This window comes from Stegodyphus dumicola, chromosome 12 (assembly GCF_044657685.1).
Source record: "Stegodyphus dumicola isolate Sdum_Otavi_A_Nest chromosome 12, ASM4465768v1".
Classification (NCBI taxonomy): domain Eukaryota; kingdom Metazoa; phylum Arthropoda; class Arachnida; order Araneae; family Eresidae; genus Stegodyphus; species Stegodyphus dumicola.
Genome location: NC_140779.1, coordinates 99,502,662 through 99,528,057, shown reverse-complemented (window position 1 = coordinate 99,528,057; position 25,396 = coordinate 99,502,662). Strand labels below are relative to the sequence as shown.

Here is a 25,396-nt window from a genome sequence, read left to right as displayed (position 1 = left end):
CTCTTCATACGATCGAAGATTTCTTCATCTTAAACTGAAAATGCCCGCATGATAATGTTCGGAGATACAAAGCTTGCCTATACGAACTTAAATTTCTTGTTCTGCAGCCGCATCGTTTCAAAAAGATAGTATCATCGCTTTTAAATTTACTAACTAGACAAACTTATGCTTTTTACATTAGCAATTCCTGCATTGTTATCTTCAATGCTATCATTAAAGCTTTCTATATTAATTAAGATCGTGTCATTTACGTTAGTAATGTTCTTACTTCCTTCACTACACTCACTCATGCATTATAATTCTACCTTTTACATTCAAGGTCACTTTTCTCTGTACTGGAAATTCGTAGAGTACACTTTTTGAGTATTGTTATTTTCTATAAAGAATTGTCGCACTGGCGCTTTATACACCGCCATTTCCATATTAACGTTTGTGATTAACTGCCCAGATTTTAAATAGAATATTGAAATTCGATAACTTTAGTATAAAATAATATAGTAGATTCAGATTTAAGCATATGTGCCAAAGTATTTATTGCTTATTTTAATTTATTAAGTTTAAATTTAGTGTCATTTAGATTTTAAGCAAATTTAGAAACCATTTAATTACCATCGCTTATTATTATTTAAGGCTTAAAATAATATAAAAATTCCAAAATTTCCAATCGTCCTCCCGAAAAGTAATTTCACAATTTCTTTTTTTTTTTTATTTCGAAGTACTTATGAAAACATATTAGACTAGAGAAAAATTTTAAAAAGTCTATGATGCTAATCTCTACCATACCAACTAAAAAACTTTACCCAAAAAAAGAGCGGAGTGGAAATGTGTTTTAAGGAACGCCATGGCCGAATCCTCGACTGTTGCACCAACAAGAGAAAGAATTATACTTTGCCATTCATTAACATTCTTATCGTAGTTCATTACTGCCTCTGTTTTAATATTAAAGCTACGGAACATAACTTTCATACGGTGGGCACACTTTTAAGTATAAGATTATTTAATTTAGACAAATTTCATAATTTATTTGGTTATTTGAACGAGAACACGATAAGATTGGAATCAAAGGATCTCGCACTTTTTATTTACTTATGACGAAACTCTTGAGAATATTCTCCAGATCTACAAATTTAAGTGACTTACTCCGCACAAAATAACATAAACGTCCCCTGGATTCAAGCTTTCAAGTTCAAACGGTTCAGCGAATTATCACAGACGACAATCCACATTTTTAAACGTGATTGTTTAAGGTAACGGTAAATTAAAAAGCCGGCAAGATATTCAATGAAAAATAAGAATAACGTAATTGCTTAAATTATTTTATTGTACATTTTAAGTTTCATTTCAAACTTGAAATGATAGCATGTTGTGATGTATGAGAAAAAGACACCGCATAATTTTATAATCGACAACTAAATGATATACCTCTGATATTTTTTATAATTTTCTATTTAAACAATTAAAATATTTTAGAATGTATAGAAATAATCCGTTTAGCTGATATTATTTAAATACGCTCACAGATCTTCCTCAATAAAAAATATTTACAATGTCTTATAAAAAATACAGATATTCTAACCATGCTAGTTACCAGATCTTTCTGAATAAGACATTCTAGAGTTAAAATTTCTGAGTTAGGCAATTTTATTACACACATCTCGCACAAACTGAAAATAAGACACTAAATCATAAATTATTACTAGAACAACATGATGTTCTACCTCATGCGTAACATTTCCGGATTCAGAGAACCAGCGACTAGTATATTATCCTCGCATATTAAAACTAGAATTAAAAACATTTTAAAATACACTTCTTGGCTCAAAACAGAAACCCATAAAAACCTTTTTTGTTTTTTCCCTTTTTCGCGCACAAAGGAAACATCTATTTTCACGGCACTTAATAACAAGGTCTCTCCCTTTTGTTTAAAAACAATAAAGCCAAAGCTAAACACTTATAAATCTGCTAACAGTTACCTAACCCTCTTCCCCGACGGAGGATAGGGAAGTTAAAAAAAAAATCCTTGGAAAAAGGTCTTCCGGATGCACTAAGGGAAGAAGCTAGATAATAGCAAAGCAGAAAGAATGAGGTGGCGAAAAAGATTTTGCTGATCCGCCTGAAAACGGAAGAACGCCGAAGAAAATAAGTAGGGAAAAGGAAGGAAATAGTGGGCGCTATAGGAAGAACGGAAACATTCCAGACTCTTCCATGCGAAAGTCCAGGAGGGGGATTGGGCGGGCAGAATTTTTTCGGATGAGAACCTATGGGAGGGTTAGCCTGCTTCCTGGATTTTTACGTAGTTAGAACTTGATAATAATGCCTGACTTGTAGTCCTTTTATATATAATCTTAAAAAATGCGATGTATTTTCCCCCATAATGGATATGAAAGAAAATTTTAGACCTCATGTTAGGACATACAAGATGAGGATGTCAATAGTAGCAACCACTAAGTATTTAAAAAAAAATGACACAAATTGGTATTAACATACAGGCAAAAGAATGTCCAAATTAAAGCAAGAATAAAAGTACCTTTCTTAAGAACTTCCCGTAGTGTATGCAACGGCCCCTATCAATAGGATAAAAGATGGGGTCTGAAACCGAGAAGCCTCAGGCGACAATTTTATTCGTTCCGCAAATACATTTCAGTTATCTATTTGTTGCAAATATGGTGTTGCAAAGATTTCATGATTTCAATTATTTGAAATCCGAGTTCACATTATTTTCGATAACCATTAAAAACAAAGGAGAACTAGAGTATATCTATAAACTGAGCTAATTAATTTACAGTCTGACATAAATTTTATTCAAAGATTTTATTCACAGATTTGATTAACTTATAAGGTATTTCTCCCGCCTTCTTAGCATGCCTTCGTGGTGTAGAGGTTAACACGCTCGACGCGTATTCGAGAGGTCCGTGGCTCGAGTCCCGGCGAGGGCACTGCTCATTTTTCATCCCTCCTGCTTCCGCCCCCCAAAAAACCTAATGTCTCTAAAAATTTTTGTTCGCACTAATAAAAAATTAAGCACGCTCAGTTACGAATTTTCGCACTAAGAATTATCATTTTGTTTGGAAATACATTTATATGTGAACATTTTTTTTTTCAATGTTGAAAATTAATAAGAAAAGAGCTCAATTTACAGATCAGCACCTACGATCGAGTTAATAAGATAATTTCTGGTGTACGGACATTATACAAACAAATTTTGCATTTATATACAAAATTTATAATTATTTACATACAAACTTTTGTGTTTTAATTTAAGTGTCAATGAAAAATTTAATAAATAAGTGAAGGAGACAAGTTTATTATTAATTAATTTGAAGTTTTGTCCCACTTGGAAAGTTTTCATAATTTGTTTATTTTTAATTTAAGTAAGTTATTTAATGATTAATTAAATACATAAGAATTATCTCAAATAAATGTCAACATGAATTATTAATATTTAGCTGTCAATGTGTTTTAGTTCCAAAATGTAATCAACAAAAATGTCTTCCATGTACCAAACTTTAAGATCATTTCACACAGAAAATAAATATAAATTTAATTTTTTCTCCTTTTTATTATTATTATTGTTGTTTATATATATTCTGATGAATATTTAGTAAGACAAATGTAGTTAAAATATTTTTAAATTTTATTGATTAAAAATGTTCATTCTGCTAAAAAAATTGTTTCGGGCCGTCAGCTGTTTTCAAATCGCGTATTCGGACGAAATGAGTTTGAAACCATTTATTTAAGATATATCCTATGTAACATTTTCTACCAATAATAGTAATCAATAATTAAAGGGAAAAGAATGCTAACACCGTCCAAAGAAGAAAAGTATCTTTTAGAATTAACATCACTGAACACTGGTAATTCTACCCTGATCAGTATGGAAGTTATTGGTGCCGACTGGCATACTCTGAGCTTAGGTTCAAATAAAGGAGGAGATATGTATTCTTGTAAAATGTATAGTGTCTTTACGACATGAAGGCACTTTAAATACCCTCGAACTGAAATTTTTTTCGAGAAGTTGATGGTAGGGAATGAGGGTTAGATCCATCCCCCGAGGAGTTTTGCATCAAAATTGGGATGAAGCTGGGAAACTAGCTTATACATTGTGTCAATTATCCTTTTCATCATGACCTCGATAAAATTTATGGACCTGATCTGGATATATCGCGACCAAGAAGATTAGAAAAGAAACAAAGTGTTAGTCTGGCCAGGGTTGAAATCCCGACGAACAGGCTAGCTGCATAAGTGTATTCGTATTTTTTCCTATGTGCAGTGCGGCTACGAGACAGTGTCCTTCAAAAGCTTTCCTCAAAACCCTCCCTCCTCTTTGATAGGTAATCCTTGTCCGCTTTATTACAGTCAATTAACCTAACCAAACTAATGACAGCTAACTAATAACTTTTACTAATGACATCTCCAAAATAAGGTAGATCATTTATATTAATATTATTTCCAGGAAGAAAAACAAAGATTCTTAATTCGATCGTAAATCGACGCAGCATATTAATGTTATTATTTGGTAAGGAATTACGGCTAAATTTAAGGTTAGAAACATTACAAGGAGTTAGAATTATTGCAAAAATATAAATTAAAATTTCTTTTAAATTATTTAGTCGACTTAAAAGTCGACTAGGTCAGAAGTCATTAGCTGTGAGTGTGTTTTTGTTTGGGGGGGGGAAGCAGCAGACATGAAAAATGTGCAATGCACTTACCGGGACTCTAACATGGGCCTCTCGAATACCCGCCAATTCTGCTACCGTTATACCACCAAGGCATGCGGAAAAGAGGAAGAAAATGCCTTATACTGTATTTACAAGCTGGCCTTAAACTATCTAAAACGTTCATCAAAGGTGCAAAATATTATACTATATCTATGGCATGTACGATGATATAATAAATAATAATATTACAGACTTATGTCAAGTCAAACAAGTCTATATTGATTATAGTGATGATATTTATATTTAATGAAAAAGTTTTTAATAATTTTCATTTTAAAAATTAATTTTGAGTTTAATGAATTTATTTATGCATGTACATTTTCTTAAAGAATGAAATTTTATTTCTACCGTTTTCAGTTTATTTGAAATTTAAAACACAATTTAGAGAAAAAATATATTTAGAAATATATTCCGTATCCTTTAATTCCCTTTCAAAATAAGTTTTGACTTGCTTACCCCATTAAAAGTTACAGATTTTAGGATTAAGTTTAAAATAATGAAATTATCAAATTTTATTTCAGCATCTGCGGATATGTCGGCTACAAATAAAATAATTTTAAAATGGTATGTCGTAATAATAATCATAACATTAAATAAGTGTAATCACATATATATTAATCGCATTTTCAATCTGCAACAATTTAAAATAGATACTTATTAAGTATTATAAAATAATTATATATTCAATCATGCATACCTCCAGTATATGTTTAATCAAATTTTGAATCATTAAATATTAAAATGGTTATTAATATTAATCAGATTAACGATTATATACCTAAATTAAATACCTGATAACAAAAGATAATTCAAAACATGTAATTTGATATGCAGTAGTTGGTGGCTTGTTATTGGAACACACAGTTTTTGTTCGCATGCAAGCTTATTTTTCCAACAGAGACAAGATTTCACAAAATTTATTAGGAACGTATATAGTATTTTCTTACAGACGATTAATTAAAATTTTCGAACGATAGTGACATTTCTCCAAGACAGGGCATCATTGTTAATTTCAAATTTCGGCATTCCACGACAGCATATAATTCAAATATCCGACTGGATAACAGTTCACAACTACTAGCATAATTTAACTGAAGATACATCTAGAGAAAGGAAAGCGGAAAAAAGTCAAATAAGTTAAAAACAAAATCACATTCGAACGTTTCCATCCAGATTGACATTGCTAATTACTTCCACCAAAAGCGTTTACTTAACGCGTTCTTATTTTCGGGCTCTAAAAACGCGAGCTCGGGCAAAAGACAAGAGAAAACAAAAACCAAAACTTGCCTACATCAAGAGTCCAAAAAGGGGAATGGGACGGTAGCGTAAAGAAGCCTCGCCTGATATTTTTCCACCCAAAAAGGAAAACCAGCAAAGCTGGAGCCGTAAGATAGACAGCAAACAAACAATCTAAACGGCGAGTCCCAAAAGAAGAAAAGCCAATAAAAGCAGCACCGGGGGGAAGAAAGCAATAGCCATCAGCAGCTATGCACACAAAGAGGTTGGAGAAGACGCACTTCGCTCCTGCTTGCACAAACATTTGTCCAGGCTCCAAGGATACCTACAAACTCAAACAATTCTTTGCTTTCTTCCCTCCTCTAGTGAGGATCTTCCTCGGGGCCCACAGATAGGAAGGATTCTTTGCTTGCGTATTAGGGAAAGCTTTGATTTGAATATAGAATATATGTTGGGCTTCGACTGGGAGGTTGCTATTTAAGCGAAAATGTCGAGCCATCCCTTTTCTCAATATGATGGGGAGGATGGAAAAATGCGCCACGGAATGAAATTTCATGGCAAGTATGAAAATACGTCGCTATTATGTACAGGCAAGCATCCGAAAATAACTTGAAATTCGATGAAAATAGAATCATTCAAAATCATCTGTGTGGTAAATGAAATGGTGTTAATACGTAATAAAGTTTTGAAATGTATTTACTTTTTGGTGTAAAATATATAGCTTAAAATTGCCACAATGGTTATTACTTTTGCAGGATTAAGAAAGCGTCTGATTCAATTCAACTTTTACGTGTAAGACAAATTTACGATATAGTCGCATACAGAAAAATATCATCCCCCTTTATATAAAATTCAGAAATTTATCCTAGATAATAATTGAAAAACAAAATTAATTAAGGCTTATCATTATAGTATCCATTTTTAAGCGGTGGAAAATCGCAATAATTGCCGTGAGTGACTTTTGACACTGTTCGGTGACGGTCTGAAATGAATTTTACTTTATTTGTCCAATCATCTCAATTTTTGCTCGTCCAAACTAGAATAAATTCCGGCAGGTTAGAATTATTTGCTTTTGACTGCACTCTTCTAGTTTGATAGAAAGAATGCAAATACCATGTCACATGAAATTCAGTGAAATATGTCTTGAACTGCTAATTTCTATTAATTTCAGATTCATCCAAAGATTTAAATATAAGAATCATTCAGATTATCTTTCTTTTTCGAGACGGGAGGCATGGATTTTGAAATGATAGAAACAAAGGTTTTTGCCTGTCTTAGGTTTATGACAAGAATGCCATTTAAATACGGCGTTGTTTTAACTTCTAAAAATCAACACTGCTAGCATTTTTTAATTTGGCAGTACCCAGTTTTTATTTAAAATAATATCATACCTCCGTTACCTAAAGAATTTATTACATCCATTTTTTGCTACAGATTTACTATTTAAAGAAAAATTCTAAAAATTTTGAATCTAAAACAGTATTATTTGCAAAACTGCGCTGATTTAATCAACCATTTAATTTAGTCGAAAATTATATCAATTAATGGTTTCATTAATGACTTAATTTTAGAAATAGTTTTCAAGTTAATGATCTCCGGAGTTAATTTTTGCACATAAACTAAATAAAACTTTAAAAAAAAAAAAAAAAAAAAAAAAAAAAAAAAAAAAAAAAAAAAAAAAGAATTTCTACAGTTTTTTTTATTTTCCACAAATCACCTTAAAAAAGGATTTATTCAAATTTAAGCATAAATATTATGATTTTTTTCCCTCAAGTTATACGTAATTTGATATCTGAAAGAAGTGATATAATTTTAATATTTTCTGTATTTATTATTATTATTCTTTTGATATTATGTGTAAAAGTAGTTTAAATTAGTTTAATTTGTCATTGGATTATATTTTATATGAGCTTTAAATCGTGAACAGTGATGAGCAATGAAAATGTGCCAGTAAAAGTGAATACCCGATCTTTTTTGGGGCATTTTTTTAATTGACGGATTTTTCGTTGATTAAAAAAATATACATAAAATTTATGATAATTTTTCCTACCGAGAAAAACTCAAGATTAAGAAATCATTACATATTAAAACAATTTACAACGATTCCTGCCCCCTCTCCAGATTAAAAAAATATTTGTCACTCGAAAATGGGACATCGAATATCTACTGCCAATGTTATCAAGTTGATGATTTTTTCATCTCCTAAAGCAACAGTATCTTTTTAAATCTGCTTTTCTCCTTAAAATAAAATAGCACGAACTGAAGTGCAATATTTTTGAGCTTCAATTCACGGAAGGTTGTTCAGAGAACCTCACATGTTTACTCATATGCTGGATATAACGCTCGCATGATAATTCAACAGTCAAATGAATTCAAGACTTTAATGGAGCTAGCGCTCGCCCATAGGCTTAAGATAAAATATTCCGCTTCACAAAATTTATTTTATAGATCACGCGCAGTACATACAACAATTTACTCTTCTCCGCGAATTTTCCGCGGAAAAGAGGTCGCTGGATGGCGCGAAACACTAAACACGAATCAAGGCGTTGGGGAGAAAATACAAAGCAGCAGAGGACCTGTCAGCTAATTCAAATAAAAGCGAATATTTACAGCAATTCAGGTGCGAACGCAAGCGCGGGTGTGTGAATGGCAAAACTAACTTCCTTTACCCCATCTTCGAAATAAATAAATAAATGGAAAAGAACAGAAAAAGGAAAAGGAATAAAAATCCGACGCATTATTATCTGAAATCCGAAATGGAAAACTCGGAGAAAGAGAGAGGAAGAGGGAAGAGAAAGCGAGAAGGGTTTGGCCGTAACTCGCCGGCTCAGGCCTTCCCGGCCATTTAACTGTCCCATAAAGCAGGGGAGGAAGTTGCGGGCCTGGGATGTAAATGCGGCCGGGGGCCCAGCACATTCTTATCGCACACCGGAGCCACCGCGCAGTCGGTGCGGGAAGTAAGGAAGCATGCGTGCCGCCGAAAAGCAATGGGCACCCGGGGACAGTTGGGGCTGTTTGCCCGTCGAGCAGACGGTCGGCCGAGATAAGCGGCTACGGCGCGGGGAAGGGCTAATCTGGGCAGAGGCCTTCCCTCCATCCCTTTATCAGGGCCGAGCAGACAGTCCGGGCCGTGCGTACGTTGCCGTGGAGACCGACGAGTGATTAGTGTGAGCTAAGTGCGAGTGAGTTTGTTATACGGAGAATGGGGGGATGTGGAGTATGAAGAGGAAAGAAGAGAAAGGGCGGAACGTTCAGTTTTTGGCCTATTTCTTTCCGGTGTTGCGAATTTCTTTTTTGAGATCTAGGCAGGGAATTGGGAGATGAGTGTGGAATAAGTTATTTCTTTTCATAAATATTGCAGATAAAATTAGCTTGGTGGGTTCGTTCCGGATTTTCTGAACTCAAGCCGAATGCAAATAAATCGTGGAAGAGTTTTAACTGCTCAAAAGAGTTTCACTGCTTGGCCAAAGTCCAACACTCCTTTTATTCTGTCTCTACTCCTCAAAGATACTCAAATACAGTGTACTCTCGATTATCCGGACTAATACCGAGGAAGCAGATTACGGATCACTGAAAAACATGGATCGCTATCGGACCATTCCTCGATGTTTTCCATATCATTTTTTCAAAGAAATTTACATTTTTAATTACTGCAGTTATTGCCCTGACTTTTTCCCAATTAGATAAATTTATAATTTCTATAACAGAAAGAATATTTTTCCATGTTCTAAGTGTTATTGATTTTACTTTCAACCAAGGTTTCGTTCTTTCGAGCATAGTGTTGAGTGTATATGTGTGGGCACCGCCACGCATGCATAATCCTCAAACCGAATAATCCACACCCGAACAATCGAGAATACACTGTATTTGGAACATATTCCGTTTTATTTTGCATGAGTTTCACTTTCTGAACCTTATCTCTCATAAAAATATCAGCTACATTATATAACAGTACATATAGTAGGCTATTATATAAATTATAATTTCCAATACATGGGACATTTCGTGATGTTCGAGCAGTCAGACAATACTGCTCTGTTATAATAGTGTATTTTGAGTAAAAATAATAATAATAAAAAACTCAAAATTTAATTTTTCCTTAAAATAGAAAATACAAAAATTGTTTATTGTATCTGTTTGGTATCACTTTTCCTTAACACATAATTTTGGCTGTTTGAGAAGGAATAGAAAATAAAGCTAATATTTATGACTGAAATTTTGTGTAAAATTGAAATGAATAAAAATGGAAACAAACTACTGCATTTTTTAAATGTGAACATAATTAACTTTCATCAAGACTCAAAATATTATAAACTCGCGTTGTGTTACATTATTTTTTAGCTACTCCGAATTGTAGGCGCAATCTAAAGCCATAGGAAGTTGCTGTCATTTTAAATGATTTTCCTGTATTCTTGACAGCAGTACTCATCTTAATAAAATTCTGGTTAATCTCCAAAATAACATGAAGGAAATAATGAAATAAAAAACAACCTGTATATTTTCCTAAAATGATAAAAAAATTTAATTTCATGTAAAGTCACATTTACGACAGAGGGCACCACATATAAATTACAAAAAATATCTTGTTTTTACAGATACTTCATAAACAAAAATCTTAACCTCTTCCAAGCATCTCAGCTTAAATTTTAAACATATATAATAGAATCTAAATTAAAAAAGCGGAAATGAATTTAAGGAAAAATTCATGACAAAATAAGCACGATATTTCGATGCTACTTAGTTAGTAATATTTTGATCTGCAGATAGATGTCTTAACTACTCCACAAAGAGTTAATTTCTTTTCTGGAATACCTCGTTTTAAAGATTTTTGGTGTTCCTTAAACCATAAATAATACAACGTATCGAGACTCAAGAATAATGGCCATTATTCAGAAACCATTTCTTTCATCATTAAAACGCATTATAATGTTATAAACATCAGTACACAAATCTTAATGAAATTAAAGTAAGACATAATTTGTATAAAACGGAAAACGCATTTAATATTAACTGACAATATAATCATTTAATTATTAACAAAAAAAAATTTCCGCTGAATATCATGCATTGTTATGCTCAGAAGAATTAATTAAATTTTTAACTCGAAAAAAAATATCAAAAACTTACAACGTCTTAACATATGTGCTTAATGCCAAATATAATTATTTTTTACAGCAGAATTCCTTTCAATAAAAAAATAATAAGCGAAAAAGAAAATGTTTTTATTAAATGATTACTCAGATATTAATTAATTTAAGAAATTGGTAATTCTTGTAACTAATTTTAATTCATAATGTCCGAAGTAGGTAAAACAAAGGAAAAGAAATCAACGTAATCATTAAAGACGAAAAACTCAGTTTCATAAAGTAGAGAAAAGATATAAGATTTTTAATGTTTTCAAAAATTAATATTGGTGGAAATTTTATGTACTTAAAATGGTGGAAATTTTATGTACTTAAAATATCCACCAACACAAATATTTCGCTTGGCGCATGTTTTCTCTAATGTCATTCAAGTACGGTTGTGTATGTAAAGAGGTCAATCTGTACGCCTGTAAAGTGTGTTTCCTTGCTCGGCTACAGATCTTGAGGAAAAGACCACTTACAGTACATCCACCAACGTCTCGCTACTTGTATCGCGAAAAGAAAAATTCCATTTTCTTTTAAATAAAATTTTTCACACGCAAACTGGCAATAACAAAAATATCTCACGATCTCAAGCACTAAAACGTGCATTAAAATAAGCAATTATAAGAAATTCAACCACACGATCTAAGCGTGCAACATTAAAAGTTTTGTTAAAAGAATAGAAAAATGTAATTGCCGTAGTAAAAACTGAAAAACTATGCCCAAAATTTCTCGACTACAAATTATTTCAAAACACTTAATTGCAACTTAAGATGTTTTTAAAGCAGCAGTCTAAAAAAAATATTTTCCCATTAAGAATATTTAATAAATTCCGCAATAAAATGTTTTAAGAAGTAAAAATATTACATAAACATATTTTCTGCTTGAACTTTAACCTTTCATATCCAACAAACGGAGAAGGGGGAAACGCATTCATTTTAGATAGAAACTAAAATAATGCGAACATTTTTTACTTTAAATTACACACATAGTTTTAGTAAAATCAAGTTACTACCACTCAAAGTTGCATAGAAAAAAGGTTTCAGATTTCAAACTAAAAATTCTGATACCTATATTTCATTTTATATCTTTTGTCATGCTTTACAATTAACTGCGTATATTATTTAATTCTTTAATTTATTTTTATAAAACTCGTTCAGTTTCCTGCAGAAATTTTTCTATAAACCTGTTAATGACTCATTAGCAAACACCTCATCTAAAACGAAATAAATTTATAATGGGGTAACTCACTTGAAGTACACAGAAACACATTTAAAAGAAAAGAGAAAATATATTAATTAAAAATTTAATTTACAAGACACTTAAAAATGATGCAAAGGTTGCCTGTTCAGAGGTCTAAAATTTAGACACCGAACTTCCAAGCGTATTTACCCCCTTTTTTTAAAAAATTTATTTTATAGTTGGGAAATCGAGAGGGGAAAATTATACGAAATGTAATTTCCAAAGGCCATATTTACAATAAGAATATAACAAATAAAAGTATTAATGGGTAAACTATCGGTAACTAACGCAATATTATTTTTTTCAAAAGAAACCAACATTCCAATAAGAATATAGATTAATATTAACATTACAAAATCTAATGAGATATCTCCATTTCTACTTCCCTGTAATTTGAGTCTCGTTCATTCATACTGTTATCTCTGCTACTCCTTAAGCCTAAAATCAGCCATAATTAATGAAAAGAATATGAATGCGCAGCTGACTCGAAAAATCGAAGACTGAATGCCAATTCGTTTTCGCCTTCGATGTGATGGGTCGGTTTCGCCTCAAAGTTTAACAGTTAGAAGATAAAGGTTCGGCAGGACCTTCACAGGCATTTTGTCTTTTTTAGTAAGACGAAAACAGTCATTATGTAAATGAATCCATTTTAAAATTTGGAAGAAGCTCGTTCTCTGAAGGAACTGAAAAGGAGGAAAATCACCCGAAAACTTAAAAAAAATTTTAAAACCTGGCACTAAAAAGTAGGGGATGGGGGAAAATACTCGAGGAAATGCGGTATAATTACAACAGCGTATTTGAAAAAATAAAAAACTCACCTGCTTTTTTGGCAGCGTAAAGGTTTGCTTCTTCTTGAGCTTTACCAATATTTTTCTTGTACCTTATCCTCTTATTACCGAACCAATTTGACACCTATGGAGGAAATAAAAATATAAATTACAAAATAATTCCACTCATCTGAAATGAGAAAATATTCTTAGCTTCATAACTCATAAAATTCCTTACAAGAGCTAAATCCTTTCCAGGTTTAGATTAACTTATTTAAATAACTTATGTATTAAGAATTTTAATTTTTCTAAAAAATTTCAAGATCCAAATTCATTTATATTTGGAAGAATATAATAGATTAAAGAGCAGACAGGAAGTTTTGAAACGAATGAGATTTTGAATGCTAATATTAATACTCATCTTTAAAAAAAAGTAAAAAAAAATTAGGAGTTGAAGGACACAAAACGCTTGGCAATGTTTTTAGATAATTGCAATAAAAAATAAAAAGCAGTTACGACAGACCTATCTAAAAAATCTTTATTCCTTTAATATTACCACCAGTTTAAGAATCAATTTCCCAGTAATTAAAGGTGCAGAATATAAAAATTCTGTATTTAAAATCAGTGGTCCAACAAAGTCAAGTGGTAGAAAATAAATTTGTTATGCTTTTATTTGTGTAAATTAACAGCACATGATGACTTGAAGCTTTATTTAATTTAAAAAAAAAAAAAAAAAAAAACAAGACAGTTATTCAAATCGTACTTAAGCATTTAATTCACTGAATCGCTTGCGCACAGGCTTCTAACAAATATTTTCCTTGAGTGATTACTTTTTTGGGGGGTGGGGGTGGCAGAACAAGAACTGAAAACCATACACATTTAAACGGTTGCGTCGACATGTTTACGCAAATAAAATAACCAATCGGATGGATATGCGCAGCACAAATGAACGAAAAGAAACTAGTATGACCTTTTCTACAATTATTTATTTTTTAGTATTTTTCATAACTGTTTCTATATTAGTTAATAACTACTGTCACATACACTACAGATATTTTGGATTGAAAATACGTAAAAAAAAAGACTTCGCAATAGCTGTTTTTTACATGATCGAAACTTTATGAAATGAAAGCAGAAAATGCAAGAATGGTTGGAAATTATATATAAAGACATCACTAAAAGTCAGTTATTGCGGTATGCGCTTAAATCAGCAGTAATTAATTAGATCGGCGGTAATGAAACAGGAAATCGATGACAGTTTAAAGAATAGCCATTTTCTTTCATCGTTGAACAATGACATATTAAGGAAGATATACGAGATGTACATTTTTTACCTGAGAGACAGTAATTCCACACTTCCTAGCTAACTCTTCTTTCGCTTCTTCACTAGGATAGGGATTACTGAGGTGGGAATAAAAGTATTCGTTGAGGATTTCTGTCGCCTGTTTACTGAAATTCCGCCTTTTCCGTCTATAAAAGAAAATAAAAGCATTTTAGAGCATGAAAATTCTTAAGTTGCTATATGTGAAGCAAAAGAATTAATTAATTGGGAAATAAAAAAATTACAGTAATACAATATACACGAGATACAGTAATACAATATTGAGATAAGCTTCTACACAGCAAAACCATACAAGATTACTGTACACTGTAATCTTACTTTTTGCCTTAGCCTGCATTTCCAGGCTCGGATGCACGCGGTACAGTGTTTTTCTCTTAAAGCAAAACGAATAGCAAATAGTTAGTGTTTGTTAGAAACTCTTCATAAAGTTATTGCACCAAAAACAGATAGCTCTGGAATGTTTGACGCTTACCTAATATAGTTAAACGAACAGAATGACGTACCTAATATACTTAAACGTAAATTTAAAAATAATGCATTAATTTAATGCCACGTGTTAACAGTGAAATGAAATGAACAGCAAAGTGAAAAACTCAACAAATGACTTCTTTACAATCTCGGTATTCCCGAAAGGACAACTAACCCCCTAAATTGCTAACAAAATGCAATTTATTTAGGTGAAAGAAAAAAAAATCTGAAGCTCTCGACGCAGAGAGCTAAGCAGCCATCTTTCACAAAGCACATCAAAACAATCCAGCGAATTCTTTCACCTTAAACACACAATGAATTGTTAGGTATACGGAACATTTATCTTTTCCCACACACCACTGGGTCTATCATTCCAGCTTCCTTAACGTTACCGTAAAAAGGCAAAATTTACCCTTGTAAAGGGGCACAAAGATCACTAAAATGACGTTTCACCATCTCTTTTTCCAAATGGGGGACACAACTGGGCTTCAGTTTTCCCTTTTCTACGAAAATACAAAAAAGGTGGAAAACCCGCTAGAATAAACGGGAAAAAAGGGACAAAGCAAAGGAGGGGTTTACGAGTGTAACGAGCCAGGAAACAACCGGTGGAAAAAACCATTTACATTGGCCGCTAATTCGCTGCTCCCCCCATTAAGCCCCGCGCAAAACAATTTCCACGCTTGGTTTAAAGGGAAAAGGTAGAACAAGAAGGAGAAAGAAAAAGGAAGAAAGGAAAAAATTAAAAGGAAAAAGGAGTATAAACACCTAATGCCGATTCGCGAGGGGTAATAGATTCAAAGGAAACGGAGAGACGCCGAGTATTTTCATTAAAGGGAGACTCTGGCTCTAATCCTTTTCGTTTTAACCTCAATTCGGGGACGGTATATTTGAAAATTCCCACTCGTCTCCTCAAAAGAATGAAGAACAATTAATTTCTCGGTAAAAATATTTGAAGATCCGTTACAGAATTCGTAACACCGATTTCTCCACCAGTAATATTTAAGTTACTAGAATTATTCCGATTTAGAATTCTGATGCTCAAATTTACTCTTTTCATCCTACAAACCCAAATTATCCATTATAGAAAAATTCCCAGTGAGTTATTTATCATCAATGAAATGCTTCCATGGCGGACTTTCTATAAGAATTTTGCCCATCTTCGTGCCTACAAAAGATCTCCTGCCGGAAATCAGTCATGGGAACCGAGCCGAAATTGAAATATCTAAATCAGTGAGCTTTATCACTCGGTCACAAATTCGCCTGCAACAAGCATAGTAACTTTTACATATAATATGTTCTTCATTCAGTACGGATATATAGGAAAACAATCCTTTTAAATAGCATAAAGGAATATAAATTACTTATTGACTGGCACAAGCATTGAAGTCTATTTCAGAAACGCAAGTAGTTTACAATGCAAAGCATTCGAAGATTATCTGACTGGAAAAACGAATACTCCCCCTCCTAGAAAAACGAATACTTTAAGTAAAATTTTACTCTCGAAATGCATCATAATTATATCTTGTTAATCTTATTATCATATTTTGTCCCTTCATACTGTACTGCACTAAAATTTCGCACTCAGAATTTTTTTTTTTTTTTTTTAATTTGAACAAATAACTTCTAAGACAGTAACAAATAATTAAAAAAACATGTATTAGTAACCGATAGCTTACAGTCAAATTAAAAATAAAAGTTAAAATTCTTTGCTATTTGCAGCTTCACAAAGACTTAATTACAATTTAGAAGCCACTAGCTGTTATATGAAAATTTCAAGAGTAAAGTCCAACTTAAGTAGGCAGTGGGAATTAAATTGATTTAGAATTAAACAAAAGAGTTATTTTCTCACGCTGAAGTTTACCTTCAACAGCTATTCTTCCACAGAATAGCTTTCTCACAACTACCATTTGGCCCACCAGCGGCAAAGTAGTAAAGTCGCTGAATACTGGTAGTTCGGACCGAGGTTCGAATTCTGCGAACGGATTGGCTGCATGGGTTTTTTTTTAACCCAGCTACTAAAGATCTACACCAGCGATCGAGCGGTTAAATCCCTGAACACTATTAGTTTCGACCTGACGGACGGAATCCCGGCGAACGGGCTTGCTGCATATGTGCTTTCGTGGTTTTCCCCATGCGTAACTCGTATGCGAGCCAGTTTCCCTTACAACATCCTCCATGAAGGCATCCCTTCCCTTAGCAGATAGCCCTAGTGTGGTTTGCCATAATTAACTAAACCTAAAAACTATCTCTGAAGATAAGAGTTATAAATTTCAGTCATTAGCAATTTCTATACTTTCAAAGTAATTACATTCCCTATATAATTTATATAATTCACAAATTATTTAAAAAATTATAGAAAAACTTTAAAAATTTTAGCAAATTATTATTATTATTATTATTATTTAAATCAAAGGCTTCGAAATTTATTTTCAACTTCTAGAAGTCTTTATTTAAGACTAAATATTGAGTCTATCTTACTTAAATTTACATTCTATAATTTTCTAGCTTTTTGAAATAGTCATTACCTGGTTACACTTTTAAACCAAATCAAGTTCTTGGTATAGTTTTCCTGTTACACAGGTTCTTGTAATTAGTTACAATTCCCACCATTTCTCAAAATTTAATCAACTCCAAATTAAACCTGCTTAAATTTGTGTCTAGATTCATAAATTTAAATTTTAGTTTTCAATGACAATAAACACTTTGATTTTTTATTATTCTGTAAAAACATTACATAGGAAGAAAAATTAGTTGTATTAATTTCAATGTCAACAATATTACAACACTAAACTAGCCTTTAACTAAAGCCATTTATAATTCCGTTAGCACGCAGGATAAAGGTTTATCGTTACAAATTGTCTTTACGGTTGTTTATTTCCATAAATACATGCACATAGCGAAGGCCTTGACATGATTCAAGAGTACAGTCCTAAAAACTCCTCCACACAACGCTGACAAGCATTATGGCATTCAGCTGCGCAAAACATCTTAAGCGAAAATACTTAAATTAACTGCTTTCCTTTACTAACACGAGATAAAAATTTAACGCCAGATTGGCCACCGCATCTTAAAGTACGTGAAAAAAAATTGGAGCATCTTATATTCAAACCATGAGATCTTTTTCGGTCTCCATGGAACATTAATATGTTTTCCATTCGCATGCCCTTTTTAGCATCCTATTCCTTCTTCACCAAAACCTTCGATGTTATAGGGGTGTGTTCCAGGAGATTAAGATTTCCATCCTCCCTATACCTCCAGCACTTTGCCATATATCGCATATATATATATATGCCCCTCATTCTCGTTAGCAAAATAATTGACTGAATCTAGAGAGCGACAGCTAAGCTCGTGCATTTAATGCAGCACCGGCTATTTAATCCTTTTCTCGGCTCCAAATTATTTCCCACTTGTGTTGAGGCGAGCATTAGTTTCAACAGCTAACACCCATGTTGGATGGTAACACGCATATAAAAATGGAAACATTTCTTTTTATTTATTTTTTCCTCTTAAAGGAAGGGGAATGTTTATACACGTTTTTGGCGCCCAACTTTAAGCCCAGATTTAATTTAGCTCGTAAAATCAATTTCTTTTAAAGGGAAAAATTTTTAAGGTGATTTCTCGGAGTAAAAATTCATTTTATTTATGCATATTTTTTTTTCCACACTACCTCATCATCCGTTTCCTTTTGCGACCGTATTCCCTATGAGGTAATTTTTGTACGCAGGCTGGTTTCGGGTTTTAATTGGAGGCAATCAGGGAAATTTATTGCGGGAAATTTCATACGTTTTAATTTACACAGAAGTAAGGGCGAGTTAAGGTGGAAAAGAGATAAAAAAAAATTTAAAGAAAAAGAGAACTAGCTCTCTCTCTCTTACTTTAAAAATGAAACTACCTGGTCCCGGTAGAAAACTGGAGAGTGCTTATGTTTTACGGGCCAATTCATAAGGGGTCGGATTTAACTGGGAATAAGTAACCCATGCTACATGTTCGGGTACTCGTTAAAACTTTACAAGTTGCTGTGTAGAGCACGGCATTTATCTCGCTTAATTGGAAGGATTTTATTAAAACAAGAAAGCCAGTTTTCCCCATAGTAAGAGGGATAGGAATTTCAATGATTTATACCCTGGCGCTAGAATTGGACTATAAAACTCGGATTACACTTACGAAGATATGAATTTTTATTATTCTTAAAAGAAGCAACACGATGTCACTACTTGGAGCTGTGACGGCGTAATGTGGCAAATAATAACTTAAATTGGTTCAGCACATGATTCTGTTTCATTATATTTTCTGCTAAACTGTATGATGCATAAACTTATGAAATAAAAAGTATTTGCAAAAGGTTATTTCATTTCAATATTGGTTTATGAAGCGCCTTAGTTTTACCTAGTTACATGTTCAACTAGAATTTATTATGCAATTACACTTTTATTATAATAGAGAAATCTCCCTTCATTCTATTATACAAATGTTTAAAAAGGTTGAACAAGAATCACGAGAGAGTAAAGTGCATGGATGTAGTTTCATTAAATGCAAAACTTTTTATATATTATATAATATATAAAACTAAAATAAATATATAAAATATATATTATAACTTTTTAATATTTCTGTCGTAGAAAATGAAAATCAGTTTAATCATATTACATGCTCTAAGAAATTTTTTTCTAATTTAACGAGATACAAAATTATGAGGATAAAAAATAAACATTAATTCTGGACTGATTAAACTTGAAAATAAGCAGAAGCTTTTTGAATTTTTTTACATCTTTACTCGCATCAATCGCGAATTTTGCATGATACATCATTAACGGTGCTAGTAACATGAATCAGCGCAATATTTAAATGCAGCAATTTGGTATAATTTTAAGCATACAAATAGCATTGTTTGAATAATTCATTATGTCCTTGCCGAGAATCAATCACTAACTCTTGTGTTAACAGACTGACTGCTACAGTATAGACACACACGACAGAAATATCTCTACATTTCTTTCATCATCTCATACTCAAATGGCAACTGGACAGGAATTTAGTCCAACTTGATGACGAATTATCCTCTACTACTTTTAAACTGGCAACCACTTAAGTGATATTAAAAATTTTACGAAGCTTAAGATTGATGAATTAAATAAATAAATAAATGACTTTACAGAGAATCGGAATCTTCAGAGTCTGCTGAATATTATACCACATAAGAGAAATATTTTTTATCTTTTATAATACTAAGGTACTACGATTTTTACCACGCATATAAAATAAGTTAAATCTCGAATTGCGTGAAATAATTTTTACAAAAATAGTTCAACATTTTTATTCAACCACATGCCGATGAACGGGAAAGTGGTTAACGGCGCTGACTGTCATATCGAAGGGAATGGGTTCGAATCCCGTAGAAGGCATGCATGGATGTTTGTAAATGTATAATGTCTGCGTGGCATGGGATCACTCTAAATATACGATAAGCCGAAAGTCCTCTCGAGAAGTTAATAGTATGGGAAGCTGGGTAGGGAACTCTCGGGTCCGGCCCTCCCTCTGGTGCTCTTCTTTAAAATTGAATCGTAACTGAGTATAAAGTCGGACTGTTATCTGTAGTGGGCTTGTTCTGATTCAGATAAGTAAGGTTTTAATAACAACAACAATCACATGTCTGAGTACAACATATATTTGCGAAACTAAAATCATTAATACAATATAATGGAGTAACATATTCTTCCTTAGGTGAATAAAATTTTGGAATAGTCAAGTCCTTCGATTAGAACATTTTCTTGTTCTTTATTTAATACTCCAACATTTAGATTTTTAGCATTTCAGCGCTTTGAAGGGAGCTTCGCAAACACCCTCATGTACCGGATTATTATGTATGGATCAAATAAAGAACTAAAGGAGAGGAAATTATTTTTGCGATAACAAAATTTTTATATTTTTCCGTAAATTAAATATCAGGATATCGAAAACACATGAAAAAAACTTTTTCCTTGTCATACACTACCCCATTTTTAGTTCAAACGGCAGACAGCTACTCGAAAACACAATCCAATTTGACTAAAATATTTCCAATTCCATCATGCTAAAAATAATCAGAATCATACTTTTCTCGGGCAAAAGAAAAATCTAATCCATCCCCCTTCGAAAGCATTCCTTCACGGCAGTGCAAGTAAAAGCCAATAAACGGCCGTAGCATCCTTCCATCCCCAAGTGATGCGGAAGATGAAGATCAGAGAAGCAGAGAGAGAGAGAGGGCGAAGGGAGAGTTATGGGAGTAGCCCACGGTCCAGGGAGTGCGGGACCCATTACACGCCCATATGGGTCCGGCGTAGCTTAATTCTTCCGCGTCAGGCATCCCGGAATGACGCAATTGAAGGTCCGGGAGCCCTAATCCTCAGTGACCGGACTTTATTCTGCTTGTCATGCGTACGTCATGGACGGATCTGTCATCGTCTAGGCTTTCCTCAGCGTTCTGAGACTGTTTTTCCTTCTTTTCTTTCTTCTTCTTGAATCGCTATCTGGTCTCGGGGAGAGAGGAGAGGGGAGTTTTAGTTAAATGTCCGGGAAAGAGGCCCAATAATGCTGACTTTGAGAGGGGATATGACCCATGAGAAGTTTTCGCGGATATAAGCGTTTCGTTCTGGGGTTTCCGATTCATGCAATAAAGCTTATTTCTGTCCCACTAAGATACGACTATTTTCCTTTTTAAATTGCTAACTCTTTCCAACAGCTAGGAAGAGCTATTATTTGAAAACAAAATGTGCACTAATTTTAATTAATACATCAAAACAGAAACTTTTGCATTTTTATCGAACGCCACTTAAAAGTACACTGTTTTAATTAAGCAACTAAGAACATATTCTGTTAAACTTTCAAAACGTAAAGGCAGAGTAGAACTCTTATTTGAATTACAGAGTAAATCTAATTAGAAAAGCGTTCAAAAGTTTTCGAATTTTTTTTTTAATTAAAGAAACCTGATGGTATTTACACGTTTAGTGCATTTACTGTTACATAAGATTCATTATTTTCTCATGCGGTAAGGGAACTTAAAAGATGGCAAGTATAGCCATTTTATTAAGTTGAATTACTTCTGTAACAGTAAACAAAATGTAAAAATTAGAATAATAAGATAACCAATTAACGCACTGAATACCGAATTCGTTAGGATCCCCCAGAAATTGCCTATATAAAAACTATTTTTTTTTTTAAATCAAAAAATAGCGTAGGCAGAGCAGGTTGGGATGTTCAAAATCGAATCGGTTTGCTTTCAATTGGCGTTTAAACATCACACAGAATTTTTATACCAGAAATTAGGTATTTATTGCCATCCTACTAAATGTAAAATTTTCCAGTCTATTTAAATTATATTACAAAAATTACATAATTATCAAATAAGACTAAAAAAATTTAGTTTACTATGGAATCTAAATTTACTACTTGATGCGGAGCAGGAAATTGCAAACCTGTTGATTTGTTTTTCTGTTCCTTGCTGACAGAATAGTTGACTAAATGGCCTCAATACATAAAAAATGAGTCTATAGCCCACGTGAAAAGGTTACTAATAAGAATACCACGAAAAAATAATCCATCCCCTTCCATAAATCAGTAAAAGACCGACTTCGTCAGCTGTCTTACAAGATTCTCTGACAATCATAACCACAAACAAAACTCAGGTCAACCCACAATTTCAGGTTTCGTTGCGAATTGCTTTTTAATCCAACCACTGTGTAAAGGGAATGCACAGAGTCTGGTTATGGAACTAAAACCTGTATGTCAACAAAGATATGTTATCGTAGATATGTAGAGTTCTCTTATATCTAAAAGCTAACTCAATGACCTGTAAATCCTACTAGACTGAAATAAGTCATAAAAAGCTCAAATTAGCTTTTTCACTTTTAACTCTTTAAGTAAAGCACTGTAACACTCCTTGTGCAACAGATGAACCTCCGCTACTTGTGAGTATTTAAAATAACATAAGATGAAGCTAAATTCAAATGTAGTTAACGTAGTCTGAGATTACATACAAAATATTCTACTTCAGCTGGCTCAACATAAATAACGGCAGGTATTTGAACGTTTCGGCCAGCAAGATGCTAAAGCAATGGTATATAATTGCAAGGCAAGTCTGTCAGAAGCTCGCACTAAAACATTCAAACCCTCGGCTCAAATACACAACAACTAATTTGCATTCTGATGAGGAGTACGGAAAAAGATACTAAAATAAAAGTTAAGACCATAACAACAGTTAATCAATACAAAAACCTATAACACAGTTTTCTCCTTGAATAAAAACTATTCGAAGGCGTTTTGCTGGCTTTAATCTTCAACGGGAAAAAGCCTGATTGCAAGGATGAAAAAAAGATACAATTGTATCTTTAGTATAACGTTTGGTTTGGACTCATGGGAAGTTCATTTTACCGTAAGAAATGACTATTTTATTAATTAGTGTGCAATGCCAGTACCCTTCTTCTGTCACTAATGTGTAAATATTTGGGAATAGTTTCAATATATGGCAATGTTTTCATTGCCAAGAAGGTAGTTAGATATGAGTGTTATTCAATTCCATATAATATGTATTCAAAGATGAAGGTTTTTTTTTTTTTTTTTTTTTTTGGCAAAAAAATGTTTCTGTATAAGCACAGGAAAAATTTCTTAAAATATTTTCTAATAGAAATTCATAAAAAATTAAATCACGCATATGAGAATTATATGTAAATAAAAAGACATAATTTTTTTGTACCTGGCGTCTAGAAACCTGGACCTGAGGATCATGACTGCTTCACAGGTGCTCTGTTTCAACTGGACTTGGATGGAGTTGAATTTCTTGTGAATGATCTGAACCATTCGCTCGATTTCTTTTGGCGTGATGGGCCGGGTGCGACTCTGTTCACGTAGCAAGTTCATAACGTGCGTTGTGAACTCGTTACACGCCTGAAAGTATACAAATAAACACGTAAGAAATAGAAACTTACATAAATGTCTTACAAATTCTATAACAAAGGAGAAAAACTCTAATTTGGACAGCATATTACTTCTTTCTACCGGCCTATTAAATTATGCACATTTTTTGCTGCACTTCATTTAAACTCATTTCCCCGAATTATTCTAATTTAATTAACAGATCTCTCAAGCCAAGTTGAAAATGACATTAAAAATTGCAAATTTTGAAACTAAATATTCCGGTCAACTTTTGCCGTGCGGGAATGAAACTTCTTATAATTTCTTCACAACGAGTATAAAAGTTTTACAATATAAGTACAAACCCCGGGAGACCGCATTCGCTATTTGTCTAAAAGTAACAATTCTTTAAATTTGACATTGCCAAAACATGAATATTTTCTTCATTTAAAAAAATAAAATGAAATATATTTGAAATTTTCAGATAGTTTAGCATCACTCGTTTTAAAAAACAGAAAACGCTTATTCTTATAAATAATTTCTAATACAGCAGAGCAGCACGCATAAATAAGCTCGCCATGATTTTATTAAAACACCTTTTGAGTAAGAAATTATTTAAATACAAATTAATACATTTCTAATTAGTTAATTAGATAAAGTAAAGGTAATATGAATGAATATAATTTTATGTACATGGGCGGATTTATCGCTAAGGTTAACTAGACTGTTTGAATATAGCAAAGCCTACGGGGAGGTACGCATTCGCGGAGGAATTTCTAAGGGAAACTTCATTCAAGTTTCTTTATTCATATCCACGTTATACGTGGGGAGGGACAACGAAAACCATTCCGTTCGCCTGGGTTCGAACCCGTATCGAAATGCGAGTATTTAGCGATCTTAACCATTCAGCCGTTGGCGGGGCTGATTTATTATTGAAAAGCACAGATTAAGTTCAATATATTTTTGCCTCTGTTATAAAATAATGATGGGTCAAATGAAAACCAAATATTTAACTATTAAATAATAATAAAAACCTCCATTTATTACCAGTACACCAGAAGAAAAAGTTTTTCCCGTACGCACAACGGGAAAAACTTTTATATATATATATATATTATATGTTGTATGAACTTAAATCCATTTAGTGCGAATACAAGTTATTATTACTTGCGCAATTGCTGCAAAGTTAGTTAATAATAATTTATTTCCTAAACCGTATTGATTAATTGATTATATTATCTCCTAAGTTTAATTAAAGTAGAATTATTTTAAAAGTGTGCATCCATACTGGTAAGTTATATTTTGAAAGATGTTTTGAAGTAATTTGAAAGCAAAATGTTAATAATGTTTTAACGGGGACTGGAGTTAAATCATCACGAAGAATAATATTACAATTGCAAAAGTAGAAATTAAAACATGTAATTATTGTCATTGATCGGAAATTAGTTGACTTTTCAAGGGGAACAAACCAACTCCCGTTCAATGATCAATAATTGATAGAAATACGTAAATATGAAAGTGTTTCGTCTTTACTCGAGTTATAAATTAAAGCCAAACCGGCAATTCTAGTCAGGCCAAATATTTCCGCGAATAGTTGTTACTCAAAGAACT

At 32.7% G+C, this 25,396-nt stretch overlaps 1 protein-coding gene across 3 annotated transcripts in view; it reads right to left on the bottom strand.

Moving 5' to 3' along the window:
- LOC118188222 (homeobox protein extradenticle-like) overlaps nt 1–25,396 on the bottom strand; it is a 485,355-nt gene that overhangs the window by 40,931 nt on the left and 419,028 nt on the right. For all 3 annotated transcript variants that reach the window (XM_085806732.1, XM_085806734.1, XM_085806733.1), the window contains exons 4-6: nt 23,628–23,818; nt 14,424–14,559; nt 13,141–13,234 (exon numbers count right to left, since the gene is read on the bottom strand). In XM_085806732.1, the coding sequence (XP_085662858.1) occupies nt 13,141–13,234; nt 14,424–14,559; nt 23,628–23,818 (421 nt within the window). The remainder of the gene's footprint in view (nt 1–13,140; nt 13,235–14,423; nt 14,560–23,627; nt 23,819–25,396) is intronic.